Below are 17,500 nucleotides of genomic sequence, written 5' to 3' on the forward strand. Positions count from 1 at the left end.
GATTTCATGATCGTCCAGAGCAGACAGCCTCGCCTCTGCAGGCTGTGCACTGATTTCTTAAAAAACAAACACAAATAAACAAAACCAAAACAAACAAACTGAAGAATCACGTCACCATCATTATTTTTTTTTTCTTCTTCTTCTTCTTCTTTGAATGAATGTTCGAGTCAGTCTTTCAATGATGTCGATTAAAAAAAATGCACCAAAAAAAAAAAAAAGCAAAACTTCGCCAAAAGACGAGAGACGAAGGGAAAACCAAACGAAAAGCAAAAAGTAGGCCAAGAGTCCAAAAGGAGTACAGTAATATAACCATGACAACGAACGAACACCATGTGGCGCATCCAGGGAGGACAGCAGCCTTCAGGACGCACTTACACATCCAGTCCAGAGGGGGGCAGTAGCCACTACACGCAGCACAGCCAACGCCAGGAGCAGGGAGCCGAGAGGAGAGAGGAGAGAGGAGGAAGAGGGGATGAGGTGAGCGAGAGAGCGAGAGATAGATAGAGAGAGAGAGAGAGAGAGAGAGAGAGAGAGAAAGAGAGGAGAGAGAAGGGAAAAAAAGAGCAGTAATGTAGCTGAAATCGTACAGAGGAAAGGTGGAGTGGTAGAGGCAAGGTGTAGCGTAGCCACTAGAGAAATAAACAGAGAGAGAGAGAGAGATGGAGAGAATAATGGAGGAGAGGAGGGTTTGTGGGGAGTATAAAATAGTTTGCTTGGCAGTGGAGTTCCAAGGAGCCGCAGGGGAATTTTCCTTATAGTCACTCCTCTCCTCTCCTCTCCATACTCTTCCTCCTCCTCTCCTCTCCTCTCCATACTCTTCCTTTTCCTCTCCTCTCCATACTCTTCCTCCTCCTCTCCATACTCTTCCTCCTCCTCTCCTCTCCTCTCCATACTCTTCCTCCTCCTCTCATCTCCTCTCCATACTCTTCCTCCTCCTCTCCTCTCCTCTCCTCTCCATCCTTCTTTCTCCATCCTGGGCTTGGGAGGGTATTCCATCCGTTGTCCTGGTGTCGTGGTACATCGTAGGAAAAGAAACGACGTCGTGCAGGATGGCAGGAAGAGAGTGAGAAAGGAGGGGGAGAGAGAAAGGAGGGAGAGAGAGAAAGGGAGAGATGTCGTCTGAGTGTTCCTTCCCTCCTCTCCTCTCGCCTCCTCTCTCCGGTGTGCGCTGTGCTGCTCCCTCTCTCCTCTCTGGTCTGGCGGTGGGCTTGTGTGTGTGTGTGTGTGTGTGTGTGTGTATGTGTGTGTGTGTGTGTGTGTGTGTGTGTGTGTGTGTGTGTGTGTGTGTGTGTGTGTGATGAAGGGGAGAGGAGAGGATATGATTGGGGGGGGGGGGGGGGGGGGTCCATTGGAGGGGTGGGGATTGTAGTCATGGCGACGGCCTCCCTTCTGGCTGTGTCTCCGTGGTGACGAGGGTGATTGGCGCATCATACCTCCAGGAAGCGAGAGCTGGTGCCTTTAGTGTGGAACGGCTCCGACCACATGCGCCGCAGGTCGCCCTGGAAACACACACACACACACACACACACACACACACACACACACACACACACACACACACACACGTACGCACACACACATGTACGTACACACACACACATGTACACAGACACACATGTACACAGACACACGCACACAGGTGATTAGGGTGCACTCACTATGTAACATTCACTGAGGCGCCCATTAAATGGTTTTCAGTCAACAAGGTGGAGCGTTAGTACTTCCCCACACAAACTCAAAAGCTTTTAATGCTCGGAGGACTTTACCCTGCCTGTGTCCCCAGGTAATTCCACTAGACGACTGAGAATGTATTTAAAACAAATATCCATTAGCTCTTAAAGGATTAAGAGGCAGTTCCGCTACAATGTCATGTTAGTAATGGTAAGGAGAGCTCTATGCAGCAACCCAGTCATAGCTGTCCATCATTCCTTCCAACAGTTGAGTGCTAACAGACCCGTTCAGAGTCGACGTCCTCATGAATGCGTGCGCATCGTCATCGTGGACTCAAACACACCAGAGATATTGTAAGGATATTACGAGAGACTCCACTTTTCTGGGTGGTACTGCACTCTAGGGGGGGTGCAGACTCCATTCAGAAAGAACGGGCTGCTGCGCTCAGAGCTGTATCTCGACAGTGGCCACTAGGAGAACTGCAGGCGTTGGTGAAATAGGGAGTGGTGATTCTGTATCTAATACTCAGTGACAGTGCAGACACTAAAGAGAGAAAAACTGCCGTTCTGAAGCGTGTACGTTGATAAAAAAATAGAGATTCCGAAAAGTACACTTGTTATGCTATTTTGAGAGGGAAGAGGCTGTTCCAGAAGCATAGGAGCATGTTTGTTGTTACAAGACATTAAACTACTGACTGGACTGATGACATCGGCAGGAATACCCGTGTCCATGGTGACCACTGCATATCTGAGGTTAGCGCGAGCATCCGTTATCTTATTTTGGAAAAAACACCTGTCGAGTCTCTGTACAAGTGAACGGAGCATGGACGATTTTGAGGCAGCGGTGCGCACGCAGCCAAATTACGTCATAACTGTTTACAAACTCTAAAGGGGTCTATAGATGCATTCTATTGGCTATTGATGAGATGCGCAGCAAAAGGGTTCAAACTTTTTTTTTCTCTTTTTTTTGTGACACTTCTTTGGAGCCGTGCATGATAACTTTAATATACACCAAGCAACCAATCATGAAGCTGTTTTTTTTCGGAGGGTCACAAAGACCATTAACACACCTAAAAAAAAAACACCTTAAAAAATGCAAGCATGCACGCCTCCAATGCAAACCACATAGCAGAGCCAGAGAGGGTCAGGGGAATAGGTACACATTATCCTTAGACACAACCGTGCAAACCTACTTCGGACACTCAAGGGAGGGACACAGTGACTCACAGCATTCCTGAGGAACGCTCGGACAGGTCAAAGGTGTATCGCACATGCTCTTTACGAACAGGTCAGAGGTGCATGACACGTGCTCTTTACCAACAGGTAAAAGTTGCTCCACACATGCTTTTAACATGCCATGGCAGGCGTGTGCTGTGTCATTAGGAGTGCGCAGCACTTAAAAAATGCCATAATTTTCACGTCACACATCTGCATTCTGCTATGCATGGCATGCTATGCAGAGGAAGGTGGCGATTCGACAGAAGGACAGACAGGCGTAACCAGGAGACTAGGATTTCTACAGGATGTAAGAGTGCTAACTAGGAGAGAGTGGTTTATGGCATTTTTTTTATCAAAAAATTCTGTCTTTTCACTGTCTCTGGTATTACTAGGACACAGTTGTTAATGGCAGAGGGATGTTTTCTAGGAAAGACGGCGGTTTCTCCAGAATGCTAGCTACTACTGATCGTCACGGGGAGATGCCTGGACCAGACTCAAACGTGAGATTGTCTGGAGGCTACCTATACAATAAACCGCAAGCTTCCATTTGTCAAGAAGTAGGCTACATGCCACGTCCGGGCAACTCCTCCCGGCTCTCTGATTGGTTCCATAGTTCAGGCCCCCAGTTTGCGGTGGAGAATCCAAGCTGTCTTTCAGTTTCAGTGTTCCATTATGGGAACACACGCACACACTTGCTCGCGTTCCAACACACACACACACACACACACACACACACACACACGCACACGCACACGCACACGCACACGCACACGCACACGCACACGCACACACACACACACACACACACACACACACACACACACACACGTGTTTACCTTCAGGTAGGCCATGGTGAGCAGAGGCAGCAGTGTGAAGGGCACCAGGTAGAGGAGGGCAGGCTGGGCTGCACGATGGATACGAGACGCCACTGTAGCAGTCAACAAGCCTGGAGAGAGAGAGAGGGGGGGGGGGGGGGGAAGGGGGGGAGGAGAGGAGAGGAGAGGAGGGGAGAGGAAAGGAAAGGAAAGGAAAGGAGAGGAGAGGAGAGGAGAGTGGGGGAGAGAGAGGAGGGCAGAGCAGAGGAGAGGAGAGAGAGGGGGAGAGATGGAGAGAGAGGAGAGGGGAAAAGAGATGAGAGGGTGGGTGGGGGTGGAGAGGAGAGAGGAGGAAAGGGAGGGGGATTGAGAGAGAGGAGGGGAGAGGAGAGGAGGGGAGAGGACAGGGGGGGGAAATGGAGAGACAGGGATAGGGGAGAGGAGAGAGGAGGGATAAAGATGGAGAGAATGTAAATATGCACAGCCAATAATAGTCAATCTTGTCAAAACAGAACGAAACGGGCACAAACATACATTGACAAACAAGACAAGCTCTTGTCTCTCTCTGTCCACCTTTTCCGCACCCACACACTTTATGATTGCATGGCATGCACATCTCTTTACAGTTCAACGCCTAAAATCTGTGCTGTCACTGTCTAAAGGTTAACTTCTCAAACCAGATACATCTCTCTCTCACTCGCATGAACGCACGCACGCACACGCACACACACCCCAAAGCTTCCCCTGATATGCAAACGCACCCCCCAGGCAGCAGGGATAAGCACAACGGTTTCAGACTATTCATACATAGACATTAAATGAAGACACAACTGATGTTGCCTAGGCTACAGCATCATTACAATGGTACTATATACATTTATGCCAGTGGAGATAGAGATGGAATGTGAACCAGCGGGCTAAACTAGCTCACTAGCTCTAGTAGGAGATAAGGTCAGAGTATGTGTGTGTGTAAAAAGCGTGTGTGTGTGTGTTTGTGTGCGCGAGTGTGCATACGTGTTCTGTGTGTGTGTGTTACATGTGTGCGGCATATGACAGAGTAACAGAGATAAGGTCATCATGGCAATACCACATATCACAGCGGATGTCACGTGGCGGAAACACAGGTGCAGGTGATGACAGTAAGAAGATATGTATTACACGTGTTGAAATGTGTGAAGCTATGAAGATACTTCTACAATACCTGCGCATGAATCATTCTGGTTATTTTACTGTAGCTTAAGTATGCGAACAAACAAGTCAGTACAGATCATGCAGGTGCTAATTGCAAATGCACACGCCCCAACCTGTTGACCTTTTTATGTGTGCGTGTGTGTGTGTGTGCATGTTGTATATGTCTAGCCTGATAAACCAGCCAAAACGTGAGACTGAATGTGTAATTTAGTCTGGCCCCGATGAACGATACATCCGAAGATTGTTGATGTGAACAACCTGTTGTTTCTCAAACCGTGCCTGTGCCTATAGGCCGGCGCTCTACGTTGCGAGCTTCGTTGTGACTGGTTTGCCAGACTCAGGGCACAGTGTTCAAAATGTTCGACCGATCCAAGGCTAGACCACTCGCAGCAGGAAAATGTCGGCGTCCAGCGGGTGGCGCTGGTTTACTAGGCTAGTATATGTCAGCACTGTCCCTGTACTTTTTATTCTTGCGTGTATGTTTTTTGGATTCCATGTTATATGCGTCATGTTTATTGCACTGTAGCTTATATGTAAGGACAAGGAGACCCATCTCTCTCCTTCACCTACGAGTACCAATAGAGTAAACTGAAATGTCCTCAAAATAAAAATCTGCTATAAATCACTATTTACGAAATAAATAATCAGTTCAACATCAAAGTTATAAAAAAATTGATCATACATATATAGTTGTGAAGACTGACCAGTAGTACCAATATACAGTATATTCATAAAGAATGGAGAACAAATATAAAATAATGGAAAAAAACAGTGGCGATAGTATATCTCGTGTATTGCTTGTGAAATTTGCCCCAGAGCTGTGAATTTGAGTTTGACACCCTTGCCCTGCTCTGCTCTGCTCTTTCATCCCAATCAAGGTTCCTATACTACACACATGCATGGCCATACACACGCACAAACGCAAACACACACACACTCCCCAACTTACCGACGAAGTATCCGATGAGTGTGCAGTGGAAGTAAGAGACCCTCTGCATGCGTCCGGACATGTTCCCGGTGCCGGCTGCGCCCGTACCCCCCGGGCCGCCTCCCTCGCCGCTCGCCTGCTTCTTGTAGTTGTCGTAGCGCAGCACAAAGCAGAGCAGCAGCCCGGGCATCACAATGTCGCCTAGACAACACAAGATACAAGATACATCACAATGTCGCCAAGACAACACAAGATACAAGATACATCACAACGTCGCCTAGACAACACAAGATACAAGATACATCACAACGTCGGCAAGATAATACAAGATACATCGCAATGTCACCTAGACAACACAAGATACAAAATACATCACAATGTCATCTAGACAACACATGATACAAGATGCATCACGATGTCACCGTCCTAGACAACACAAGATACAAGATACATCACAATGTCGCCTAGACAACACAAGATACATCACATTATCGTCTAGACAACACAAGATACAAGATACTACATCACTATGTCGCCTACACAACACAGGACACAAAATGCATCACAATGTCGCCTAGACAACACAAGATACATCACAATGTCGCCTAGACAACACAAGATACAAGATACTACATCACTATGTCGCCTAGACCAGTGTTTCTCAACAGGGGTGCCGGGGCACCCTGGGGTGCCGCGGGCCCCCCTCAGGGGTGCCGCGGAAACGTGGCTGATAAATAAATTATGCAATATGATACATATTTCTCTAAATTGATAAGTTAATGCTAGTCAGTGGAATCTTTCATCTGCCATTTACGCAACGTCAACTGCAACTTTGAACGTAGGTCGTGTGACGTCTCCAAATGTGTTACTTTTCTAAGCTTTTGTGATATTGGATGTGATGCCATGTTACGGCTTGTTGGTTTGGGGTGCCTTGAAAGTTTTAATGAATTGAAAGGGTGCCTCGCCTAAAAAAAGGTTGAGAAACACTGTACTAGACAACACAAGATACAAGATACATCACAATGTCGCCTAGACAACACAAGATACATCACGATGTTGCTTATATAAGATACAAGAGATATTTACATGTAGATGTTAAATATAATGTATGCGTCATTTTGAATAGGTATTTGTCACGTGTCGCCTATACAAGATACGACATACAGGATGCTTATTTTTCACGCGCCATGGTATGCTGCGACAACTGGCAGCGAAGAAAAATTGTCCACTTGGAGCAGGCGTGTCACAATCAAGTGTTGTGTTTATAGTCATTTTTTCAACAGCTGTCATTGTTGGAGTGTCATAGTTTGCTTATTGACGATGGGTATGTCATGATCTCATAACTCTGATTTCATGATTTTACAGAACTCTACATTACAGAAATAAGCCTTATATGCCTGCAATTTTGATAATTCAATCTTTCTGTGTAATAGATCAGTAATTAGTCCCTCAAAATCTTCGCTACTGAGTGCCACTGCCTCTCTGTGATAGTATTTTATTTGTGCATTCATGTTGGCAGTCAATATAGTTCCTTTCAAAATACTCCTCCTGCGTTACTTTTAGAATTATCCAACTATTACAAAAAATGTTGGCCCTGTCCCAACTTTTTTGAGATTTGTTGCATGGGTCGAATTTTACATGACCACATATTTCCCTCAAAACAATGCTTTTGCCTCATTTTAACTGTTCCTATGTTGACCTGTGCCATTGTGCATCTTATGCATGGATTGAATGTTTTGAAAATGCCAGCATTTTGATTTTATTCACAAAATACCAAGTGTCCCAACTTTTTTGGAATCCGCTTTGTAATATATGCAATTCATAAAAGAAAAAGGTGGCCTAGTAAATATTTCAGAAAGTGTATGAGTTGTGGGCAGCCATTGCCTAATGGTTAGGGAGTCAGTTGCAGGTTCAAATCCCATGCCATCCATGGCTGAAGTGCACGGCACCTAACTTCACAGTGCTTCAGGAACTGTAGCCAATACCCTGTAATAACTGAGTCGCTGTGGATAAAAAGTGTCAATTAATAATAAGTGTAGTGTAATGTAGTATAGTGTAGTGTACTTGAATTGAACAAAGAAGCTCTTACCTATTAGCCTCGCGCGCCATCCTACGTACTTCAGCCAAAAGATTGGCTCCGTACTAGCCTGGTAACTCTTTTCTGTGGAGCGATGTTGGCCGGCCAACTCTCCACAGAAAACAGCCAATAAGCAAATAAGCGCCTGACGTGTGGGGCAAAAGGGGGAGAACGCTAGTGACGATGAAGAAAACGCCTGCACTATGTTGTTGTCGAGTAACTGTCGGCGATTGGGTGAGAGCTGTCCAATCATTTCAATCCATAACTGAGTGCAAACTTCCCGCAATCGCGTCATATCAAACAACCCCCAGACCATGAATACGAAACGAAATGGTAGTATTATGGGATGGGCAGGACCAGGCTACTAACCTATGCCCAGCATGGAGAAGTGGCTGCCACTGGAGCTGGGGAACACCAGCTTTCCGGGCAGCGAAAGGCGCGGCACGTCCCGCCCCACACCTGGGCCCAGGTGAAGCTTACGAGACAGCACGTCCAGAGGGTTATCAGCCGGCTGGGTAGCCACCTTCACCATCACATTACTATTGAAGATGTACGCTGAGAAGAACACCTGAGGAGACAAGAGAGAGGAGGAGAGGGGTTAGTGTGTGTGTGTATGTGTATGTGTGTGTGTGTGTGTGTGTGTGTGTGTGTGTGTGTGTGTGTGTGTGTGTGTGTGTGTGTGTGTGTGTGTGCGTGCGTGCGTGCGTGCGTGCGTGCGTGCGTGACAGCACGTCCAGAGGTTGGGTGGTCACCTTCACCATCACGTTACTATTGAAGATGTACACTGAGAAGGAGAGAGAGGAGAGGTGAGGAAACAGGAGCGAGGAAAGGAAAGGAGAGGAGAGAATAGGAGAGAATAGGAGAGAATAGGAGAGAATAGGAGAGGAGAGGAGAGGAGAGAATAGGAGGAGAGGATAGGGGGGGTACGAGAAAGAGAGAGATTGTCTGCCGCCACTTTGACAGACATTACCGTTGAAGATGTGATGACAGGCAGGCACAGGGTTAAAGTGATAATGTGCATAATTGAAAAGGTCAGATGAGGGAATCGGAGGAGGCTTGTCAATCAGAAATTGGTACCAATTCCAACAGCATATGCCGTAATAGCTCTAAGCACCCCTTCACGGCTAAAACCACACGTGTATGCAAACTTACTGAGGAGCTTAAGGTGGGGCGGTGGGATAAAACGGAGCAGCACTTCAGTTCACAGAACGAAAATAAAAAAAATAATTTGAATGTAATGTCGAGACAGGCAGTGTAATTTATCTCCTCTTAAAGCGTCAGAACAGGAGGTTTAATTTTCACATGAAGTGTTTTGAAGCAGCAGAAGTTGGAGTTGACAACAGACCCCTTCAGGGGAGAACAACAGCGGCAGACACTGCAGTGGTGTAAAGACTGAAACGCAGACCAAGAGGAAACACCATCAACCCTGCAGATGAAACAGCTCATGCAGTCCCCAATTCAAGGCCTGCTATGTTAAATGAATGCACTATTACATTACTTGACATTACATCATGTGCAATGTGAAGTGATTTCATGTGAATAAATGTACTATGTTCATTATGACATTTTTGTGAAATGAAGCAAATGAATTTTCTTTTGATTCCAACAGGTGAAAGTGTAATACTTCACGTAAGGAAGAAAAATCCGCACTCACAAACCGCGTCTCACTGCATGGCACTGATGAAGGCTTGATAGCCGAAACGCCTTTGCTTTTTGGACAATACAAATAAATAATGAGACGCAGTTTGTGAGTGCGGATTTTTCTTCCTTAAGTTGATCCAATTTATCGCGCACCCAAAGACTTTAGTTTTTCTAAGAAGTTGAGTGCGTCCTTTGCCTAAACTTGAAGTAATACTTCACGTAACCTGTGAAAACATTGACAACATCCGCCTCTCAAAATGCAAAACTTGCAATTGCGCACACTGGCAGAGTGTCTCACAGTTATGGAGTCGTTTTTTTTCATATTTATAACTGTGTGCCACACTAAATGTATAATGGTCATGATGTCTAACTGTTAAATCAAGTCTTCAGTTTTTCTTGTGTTTCAGACATGTGACGTCCATGTGACCCTCCTCTGTTGGAGACAAAAGTTACACCTCCGAAACATGTCAGGTAAAGGATACAACTTTTACATGTTTGGAACAAAAGAAAAACGTATGGTTGTCAATGTGGTGCTGTCATGTGCGGTTGCCAGGACAGTTTCGCCATGTGTGGTTGTCAGGGTTGGTGTGTAACTGCCACCCTGCAGTCGGGAGATAAGCGTGCCTACTTCCCCTCCTCTCCCCTCCCCTCCCCTTCCTGCCTGCCTGTCTGCATCTACAACTGTTCAGCCTCAAAGCCACAGACAACCAGATGCCTGGCTGGCACAGAGGTTGACGCTTGTGTGTGTATCTGTGGTGGGTGTGCGTGCGTGCGTGCGTCCGTGCATGCGTGCGGCACAGGTGTGGCCTGACTGATATCAATTGAACTCCACTTAGCTCAGAGTTACGAGATTATCATGAGGAGTGTGGAGGAAGTGTGAGACGTGAGCATAAAAAAAATCTGTTTAATATTATACAGACGAGGATTGTGCTAGTGCAAAGACCATCACAGAGCTGAGAAATGTGTGTGAGACCAGTGCAGGCAGAAAGTCAAAATTGGATGAAGCCCATATTAAAACAGTACAGTGTTTGAACATATATTATTTTATAGTGGTAGAATAAAAGCCTTAGTGACGGTATAAAAGCTATAGAACTAGTGAGTAGGTGAAAGGCATGTCAAAGGAAGGTGATACACAGCATATCAATGGTGCATTGAGTCATTGCTTTTTTTCTTTTTCTTTTTTAAATCCGAATTAAATAGTTCTGTGGAGTTTACATTGCTTTTTCATTTAATTCTGAATTGTGAAGTGTTTACATTTTTTCAATGCGGCGCTATTCAGAATTGAAGGACCAGTTTGGTCAATTTCAACATGCAGTTGTAATGCTCACACTACCCTGGACTTGTCAGTACCTGAAGTTTTTTTTTCTTCTTCCTCAGCCTTTTCCGAGATCTTGGTCATTGTAATGGGGGCAGCTCTTTGTTTACATTTCATAAAAACATTTTTATTTATTCCCAAAAACATCCGAAAGGTTATACAACATCAGCAGACAACTAGCAAACAGCGGTACCTTATTGGAAAATATTTGGAGTAGGCCTATGTTAATTAAAAAAAATTTGTAAACAAAAGCTGCCCCCATTAGAATAGTTCATATCTCGGAAAGGGCTTAGCCGAAAAATGTGGCATCACCGGGTACTGGCAAGTCAAGGGTAGCGTGAGCAATACAACAGCATATTGAAATTGACTGAACTGGTCCTTTAATTCTGTCTCATGCAAACGAGGCCATTGTAAGATAAGAACAGACTTCCACACAGCGAAAACAGCAGACTGCTGCTACAGTGAGGAATATGTAAGCACACTGCACTACATGGACATCTCCGCATGTTAGCCGTGTGTGCTCTTCAAACAAGGACCCACATGCCTGAGCTTTTACTTTGAGCCAGTGAAATCACATTACACTACATTTAACAGAAGCTTTTATCCAAAAGCCAATTACAAAAGAGGACATAATAAGCCCCATACAGTAGAATGTGGGGAAAACAAAGACTAAAACAGGTGTAACGAGGTTAGGACAGACATGCGATAGAGTGAGTACACAGGCATTAATAAGGTTAGCGCAGGGGAGTAGGGTTGGCTTTGTTATGAACGGAAACTCTCTGGGAAGAGAGGAATATGAAACACAAGTGTAATGTAATATAAAAGAAGTAAAGACAGCAGACTGGGGGTCCATCAGCACTCGATAGGCTTCATCACCTTTTATGGCTCAAAATAAAACAGCTGCAGTCCTCTGACCACTATGCAGACGGTGTGTGTGTGTGTGTGTGTGTGTGTGTGTGTGTGTGTGTGTGTGTGTGTGTGTGTGTGTGTGTGTGTGCTGCACACTTTCACTTCCTCTCCTATGCTCTTGGGAAGGAGTGTGTGCGTGTGTGTGTGTGTGTGTGTGTGTGTGTGTGTGTGTGTGTGTGTGTGTGTGTGTGTGTGTGTGCGTGCGCGCGCGCGCGCACACATGTGTGTGTGTTCGTCTGTTCAATCAGTCAAATATTAGTGTCACAATGACTCACAATGGCTTGATGGGCAAGGGAATGCTGCTTCACACAAGCGACATCCAAAACAATTTGTGGTAATGCACATGGACTGCATGTGATCCATAGGTAGATAAAACGTCATACAACTAAAAAGTACGACACCACGACCAGGTGGCATGCTACGTTTTAGCACCAAGACAGCTGTCAGGAGGAGCAGGTGTCAACATGACAACACCCTAAAGGTGGCGCAGCTGTCAGGAAACCAGGCCAGATCTCAGCACAAAGAAACACACACACACACACACGCGCACGCGCACGCGCACGCGCACGCGCACACACACACCTTCCCAAGAGCATAGGAATATATGTGTGGCAGCGTACAGCAGCGAACACAGCTCCTGATACACACTGGGTGCTGGATAAAGGCACGAATAGACCAGACGCGACTTGTGACTTGAAAGAACAGCCTGCTCTCCTCTATCACAGCCTTCAGGAGCAGACACAGGAGGACGGCACGGTGTGCTTAAAGGGCCGTCTGCCTGCTCCACCTGTGCCCCTTACCGCGTGAACACACCGGCAGCGACAAGATTAAGCGACAGAGAATTGCTGGACTGTGTAGCAAGAGCGATAGAAGCGACCGAGTGTATCTCCCATAATATTAGCTGAAGTCCAACTACAAACTGTAAAAATCGCTAAATTTTGCTAAAATTGCTAAAATCGCCTCTGTTCACTTTTGTCTCTTCTGTTGTCACCGACTCAATACAAAGTGAATTATTCCGCCGCCAGAGTTGCTCAAGTCTCGTCTGGTCTATTCGTGCCATTATCCAGCATCCATTGATGAGCATCAGGAGCTGAAGGCTCACACAGCTGTCATTACACTTAGCTGACGCTTTTATCCAAAGCGACTTACAGATATTTTACAGGGTATTGGTTACAGTCCCTGCAGCATTGTGGGATTTAGCGCCTTGCTCAAGGACACCTCAGCCATGGAGTGTGGCAGGGAGTGGAAGGGTAGGGTCGGGTGAGATTCGAACCTGCGACCCTTTGATCTAAAGCCCATCTCCTCAACCACTAGGCCACGGCTGGCCATAGGCTGTCGGCTGTCATAAGTGCAGGTCAGTCAGGCGGTGCCACATGTATAAAAGGACAGTGCTTAAAAGGTTAAGCTGCACGGTCTTCAACAAGCAGCAGACGCTAGCCACACCAATTTGTGTTGCAGTGGTTCCCAAACTGGGGGCCAGGACCCGGGGGTGGGGGGGATGGGGAGAGACAGGTTAAGAGTTAACACGACTCCATAAATGAGTTTGTAACAGAACTCTGTTATAAGGCTGACAAAACATATTACTTTTCCTGTGAATATTAAATTAGAATGTGGTGAAGAATTGTGTCGTTTCGAATATGGGGAAATAGAGGTCGCAAATGTATCCTTTGGTGCAAAATGGGGTGCCCGCAGAAAAAAGTAGTGGCCTAACGGTAGGGCACTGGGTTACTACACCGGCGACCCAGGTTCAATTCCCCGTCTCTCTCTCCCCACTCATTTCCTGACTCTCCTCCTCTTTCCTGACTGTCCTGTCAGAAACAAAGGCAAAAAATAGCTCTAAAGCCCTAAAAATATTTATTTTCAAAAAGCTTGAAGGTCACTAGTTTACTGTATAATTAGGTGTGCTTAACCCTTTGAGGAGTAAGGACTTTTTCCCAGTTCTTCTAGAATTTTACTGGAACACTCTACAGCTCCCATAGAAATCTGTGTTAAAAATCTCGCAAAGTCCTTATGACATCATAATGAGAACTCAAAATTTTGGCAAAATTCAAATCACATATTTGTGCTCCTCAAAGGGGAAGGGAGCACACTTCACCAGCGCTGCCAGACGCACTTCTGCTGCCAGTCTAGTTTCTGGCGGCAGAGAAGGCCAACCTACGGCTATTACAGCTCGCCACAGCCCACACAGTAACAGACAAAGCTGCAGGTGTGTGTGTGTGTGTGTGTGTGTGTCTGTCTGTGTCTTTGAGACATGTGCGCATGCGTGAGTGTGAGAGACGCGTGTGTGCTTGTACGTGTGTTAGTCCTTGACTAAGATCAGGGTCATCTCTCCTGAAGCAATCACACAACACACATGCACACACATACAGACACACACACAAAAACACGGGCGCGCATGTGTGTGTGTGTGTGTGTGTGTGTGTGTGTGTGTGTGTGTGTGTGTGTGTGTGTGTGTGTGTGTGTGTGTGTGTGTGTGTGTGTGTGTGTGTGTGTGTGTGTGTGTGTGTGTGTGTGTGTGTGTGTGTGTGTGTGTGTGTGTGTACACGCCAGAGTCATTAGTCTTCATCAGAGTAGCTGTCATGTGGCCTGTCCAGCCTCAGTAGGTAGGGGGTGTGTGTGAGTGTGTGAGTGTGTGTGACTTGGCCATCTGGCCCGATCCTCTATTGGCTCTTCATGAGGTGCAGAGGTGAGACTTGGCCACCGTCGCCTGGCCAGCCAAGTAGGGGTATGTGTGTGTGTGTGTGTGTGTGTGTGTGTGTATGCTGAGACTTAACCACCGTCACTTGGCCTGCCAAGTAGTATAGGCATGTAGGTAGCATGTGTGTGTGTGTGCATGTGTGTGTGCGTGTGTGTGCGTGTTGAGGCTTATCCATCTCGTCTGGCCTGCCCTGAGCCACAGTTGGCAAGAGGCACACCTGACCTGACTTAACTATTCTGGATGACGTTTGTCTACCTATGGATCACGATACATTTACGCCCCCCCCCCCCCCCCCCTCCCAAAAAGAACTGTTTTGGACGTCTCTTGACCCGTTATCTGGCTAGAGGCGCACCTGACCAGACCCGTCACCTGCCCATTGTGTAGCTAGCTATGGATCACATCCTGACATAATGAGGGCAGTCATGGGTAAGCAATTACAGCATCAGACTTGTAGCCCAAAGATTGCACTCCCGAAACGACAGGTTGGTGGGGGAGTAATTAACCAGTGCTCTCTCCAATCCTCCTCCATGACTGAGGTACCCTGAGCATGGTACCGTCCCACCGCACTGCTCTCTTGGGGTGCCATTGGGGGCTGCCTCTTTGCACGGGTAAGGCATAAATGCATGTACAGTGAGCACTTGTGTGCATTGTCACAATGACAATGGGAGTTGGAGTTTCCCAGGTAGACTGTCATAATGACTGTTGTCATAATGACTATGGATCAGATACATGTGCGTTCCCACAAATAATTGTTTTCGATGACGTTTGTCTACCTATGGAGCCCATGCATTCGCGCCCCCACAAATAACTGTTTTGGATGACGTTTGTATGAAGCGGTACTCCCTTGCCTTACCATGCCCTACACACACAGACACAGACACACAGAGACACACACACACCTAGCCGCGCCCAAGGCACCACTCCACTGAGTGTACATACATCTTGTCTCCCAGACAACCTTGAGTCTAATGAGACATGTGGCTCATCCCTCAGTGTCCTGTGCAGGCATGCTGTGGTAGGTAAACATAACCAGGGCTTAGCACTCACCCGCCCACCACATACAGCTCAGCTGTGGTGGCTATTAACTGAAGTGTGACTAGCTTCTCTGACAGGTAACGTGTAGATGGGTTTATGTGTGGGTTATGACAAACCACAATATATAGTCTATATGTGGCTTTCTACGTCTTTTTCTACAATAAAAAGGTAATAATAACAAAACGTGTACACAGGACACTAGGCTGTCTGCTCTCTGCTCGGTGTAGTCATGCTGGGGTAAAATGTATTTCCAACCAATAAGCTGCCTGCTCCCGAGATCACGAGAGCCAGGAAGCAGAGGAGGGCTGGGGCTGGGATTGGTGGGCAGGACCACGGAATGTTTAGTCTGCTGCCTAGCAACACAGCACCTCCAGAACTCTAGAACTCTGCCAGCAAGAGCAGCCAGCTGCCTTACCCTCAAGCCAGCATTATATAGACCAAACACTCACACAGGTTACTGATGCCTCTCGGCAGTAAGGAGCAGACACACCTTTATCTCTGCAGGGCTGCACTCTCTCAAAGCAAGGCCAACACAGTTCACTTCAGACTCTTTAAATAGGAATAAAACATGTGTGTATCTCTGTGTGTGTGTGTGTGTGCGTGCGTGCGTATGTGTGTGTGTGTGTGTGTGTGTGTGTGTGTGTGTGCGTGCGTGCGTATGTGTGTCCATGTTCCTGTGTGTAATGCATGATTACTGTCTGTCGTGCATCGTGGTCCCTTCTCTCTCTGGATAGAACACATTCACCTGAACACACCAATCAATGAAAGGTTCATACTGAACACAAAGGCAGGGAACTATGGATTATATATGAAGCCTTTTCACAAGCTCGATGACTCATATATTAATTCATATTAATGCAGCGCCTGTCCTGTGCCTTTGCAAGGGCACTTCACTCTCTGGGAATATAAATGGGAATAAAATGCACTGTGTGTGTGTGTGTGTGTGTGTGTGTGTGTGTGTGTGTGTGTGTGTGTGTGTGTGTGTGTGTGTGTGTGTGTGTGTGTGTGTGTGTGTGTGTGTGTGTGCGCGCGTGTGCGTGCGTGATCAGACTGAAGACAAAAAGCCATTGGAAACAAAAAAACCTCAGCATATTACATACGTGCAGTGATGTAAATTACGTAAGGGTTAACGTTCGGCGAGAAGGTCGCTACCGTGGAATAGCAGCACGACAGAGAGAATCTTTAGACCCCGACGCGGAGCGGAGGGGTCTTGTTCCCTCTGAAGTGCTGCTATTCCACAAAGCGACCGACTCGACTCACACATTCGGGGACATTTCTTTAGACCTATTTAATGTTAAGATTGTTGCTGCGCAAAACAAAACAGTGCCGTTGTGGAACACCGCTAGGCAACAGCTAGGCTAGCCAGGACAACAGGTGTTGTCTATCACAGCAGCTGATTAGAGTGACAAAAGACCGGACCCCCTGCGGAGTGATATGAAACATTCGCTTTAGCCACTGACTTGTATACAAGCCAGTGGCTTTAGCAGTGAACGTCTTGTTGCCATTGACAGCGGTAGCCAGGACAACGGGTGCTGTCTATCACAGCAGCTGATTAGAGTCTTGTTGAAAAGTCGCTTTAGCAGTGAAAAGTCTTGTTGCCATTGACAGCGGTCTGTTATAGACCAACCCGTCCGTTATCGAAAAATAACAGACGTCCGAACGTTGGGGAGCCCCGTTGAAATGAATGGAGCATTCGACAGATGACGTCACAACCATATAATAATGTTAATTAATGTAGCAGTAATTAAAGCAGTCTTCCCCCAGGTGTGCACTGTAGGGAGCCGCAGGGGACACGGGTACGCCAGGTCACCTGACCAGTGCCATCATCCACTACTTCTTGCTCAACACACACACACACACACACACACACACAGACACAGACACAGACACAGACACAGACACAGACACAGACACACACACGCACACACACACACACACGCACACACACACACACACACACCTTTCTAAGCTGGCCACTGGCAACAGCTAATCAAGGGAGTCTC

General features: G+C 46.7%; 1 protein-coding gene across 2 annotated transcripts in view; it reads right to left on the reverse strand.

Moving 5' to 3' along the window:
- Window positions 1–1,323: 1,323 nt before the first annotated feature.
- Window positions 1,324–17,500, reverse strand: part of sppl3 (signal peptide peptidase 3) — a 71,083-nt gene continuing 54,906 nt past the window's right edge. For both annotated transcript variants that reach the window (XM_063210365.1, XM_063210364.1), the window contains exons 7-10: window positions 8,269–8,467; window positions 5,844–6,023; window positions 3,725–3,834; window positions 1,324–1,499 (exon numbers count right to left, since the gene is read on the reverse strand). In XM_063210365.1, the coding sequence (XP_063066435.1) occupies window positions 1,428–1,499; window positions 3,725–3,834; window positions 5,844–6,023; window positions 8,269–8,467 (561 nt within the window). In that variant the 3' untranslated portion in view covers window positions 1,324–1,427. The remainder of the gene's footprint in view (window positions 1,500–3,724; window positions 3,835–5,843; window positions 6,024–8,268; window positions 8,468–17,500) is intronic.

The sequence above is a fragment of the Engraulis encrasicolus genome, chromosome 11, assembly GCF_034702125.1.
Source record: "Engraulis encrasicolus isolate BLACKSEA-1 chromosome 11, IST_EnEncr_1.0, whole genome shotgun sequence".
Classification (NCBI taxonomy): domain Eukaryota; kingdom Metazoa; phylum Chordata; class Actinopteri; order Clupeiformes; family Engraulidae; genus Engraulis; species Engraulis encrasicolus.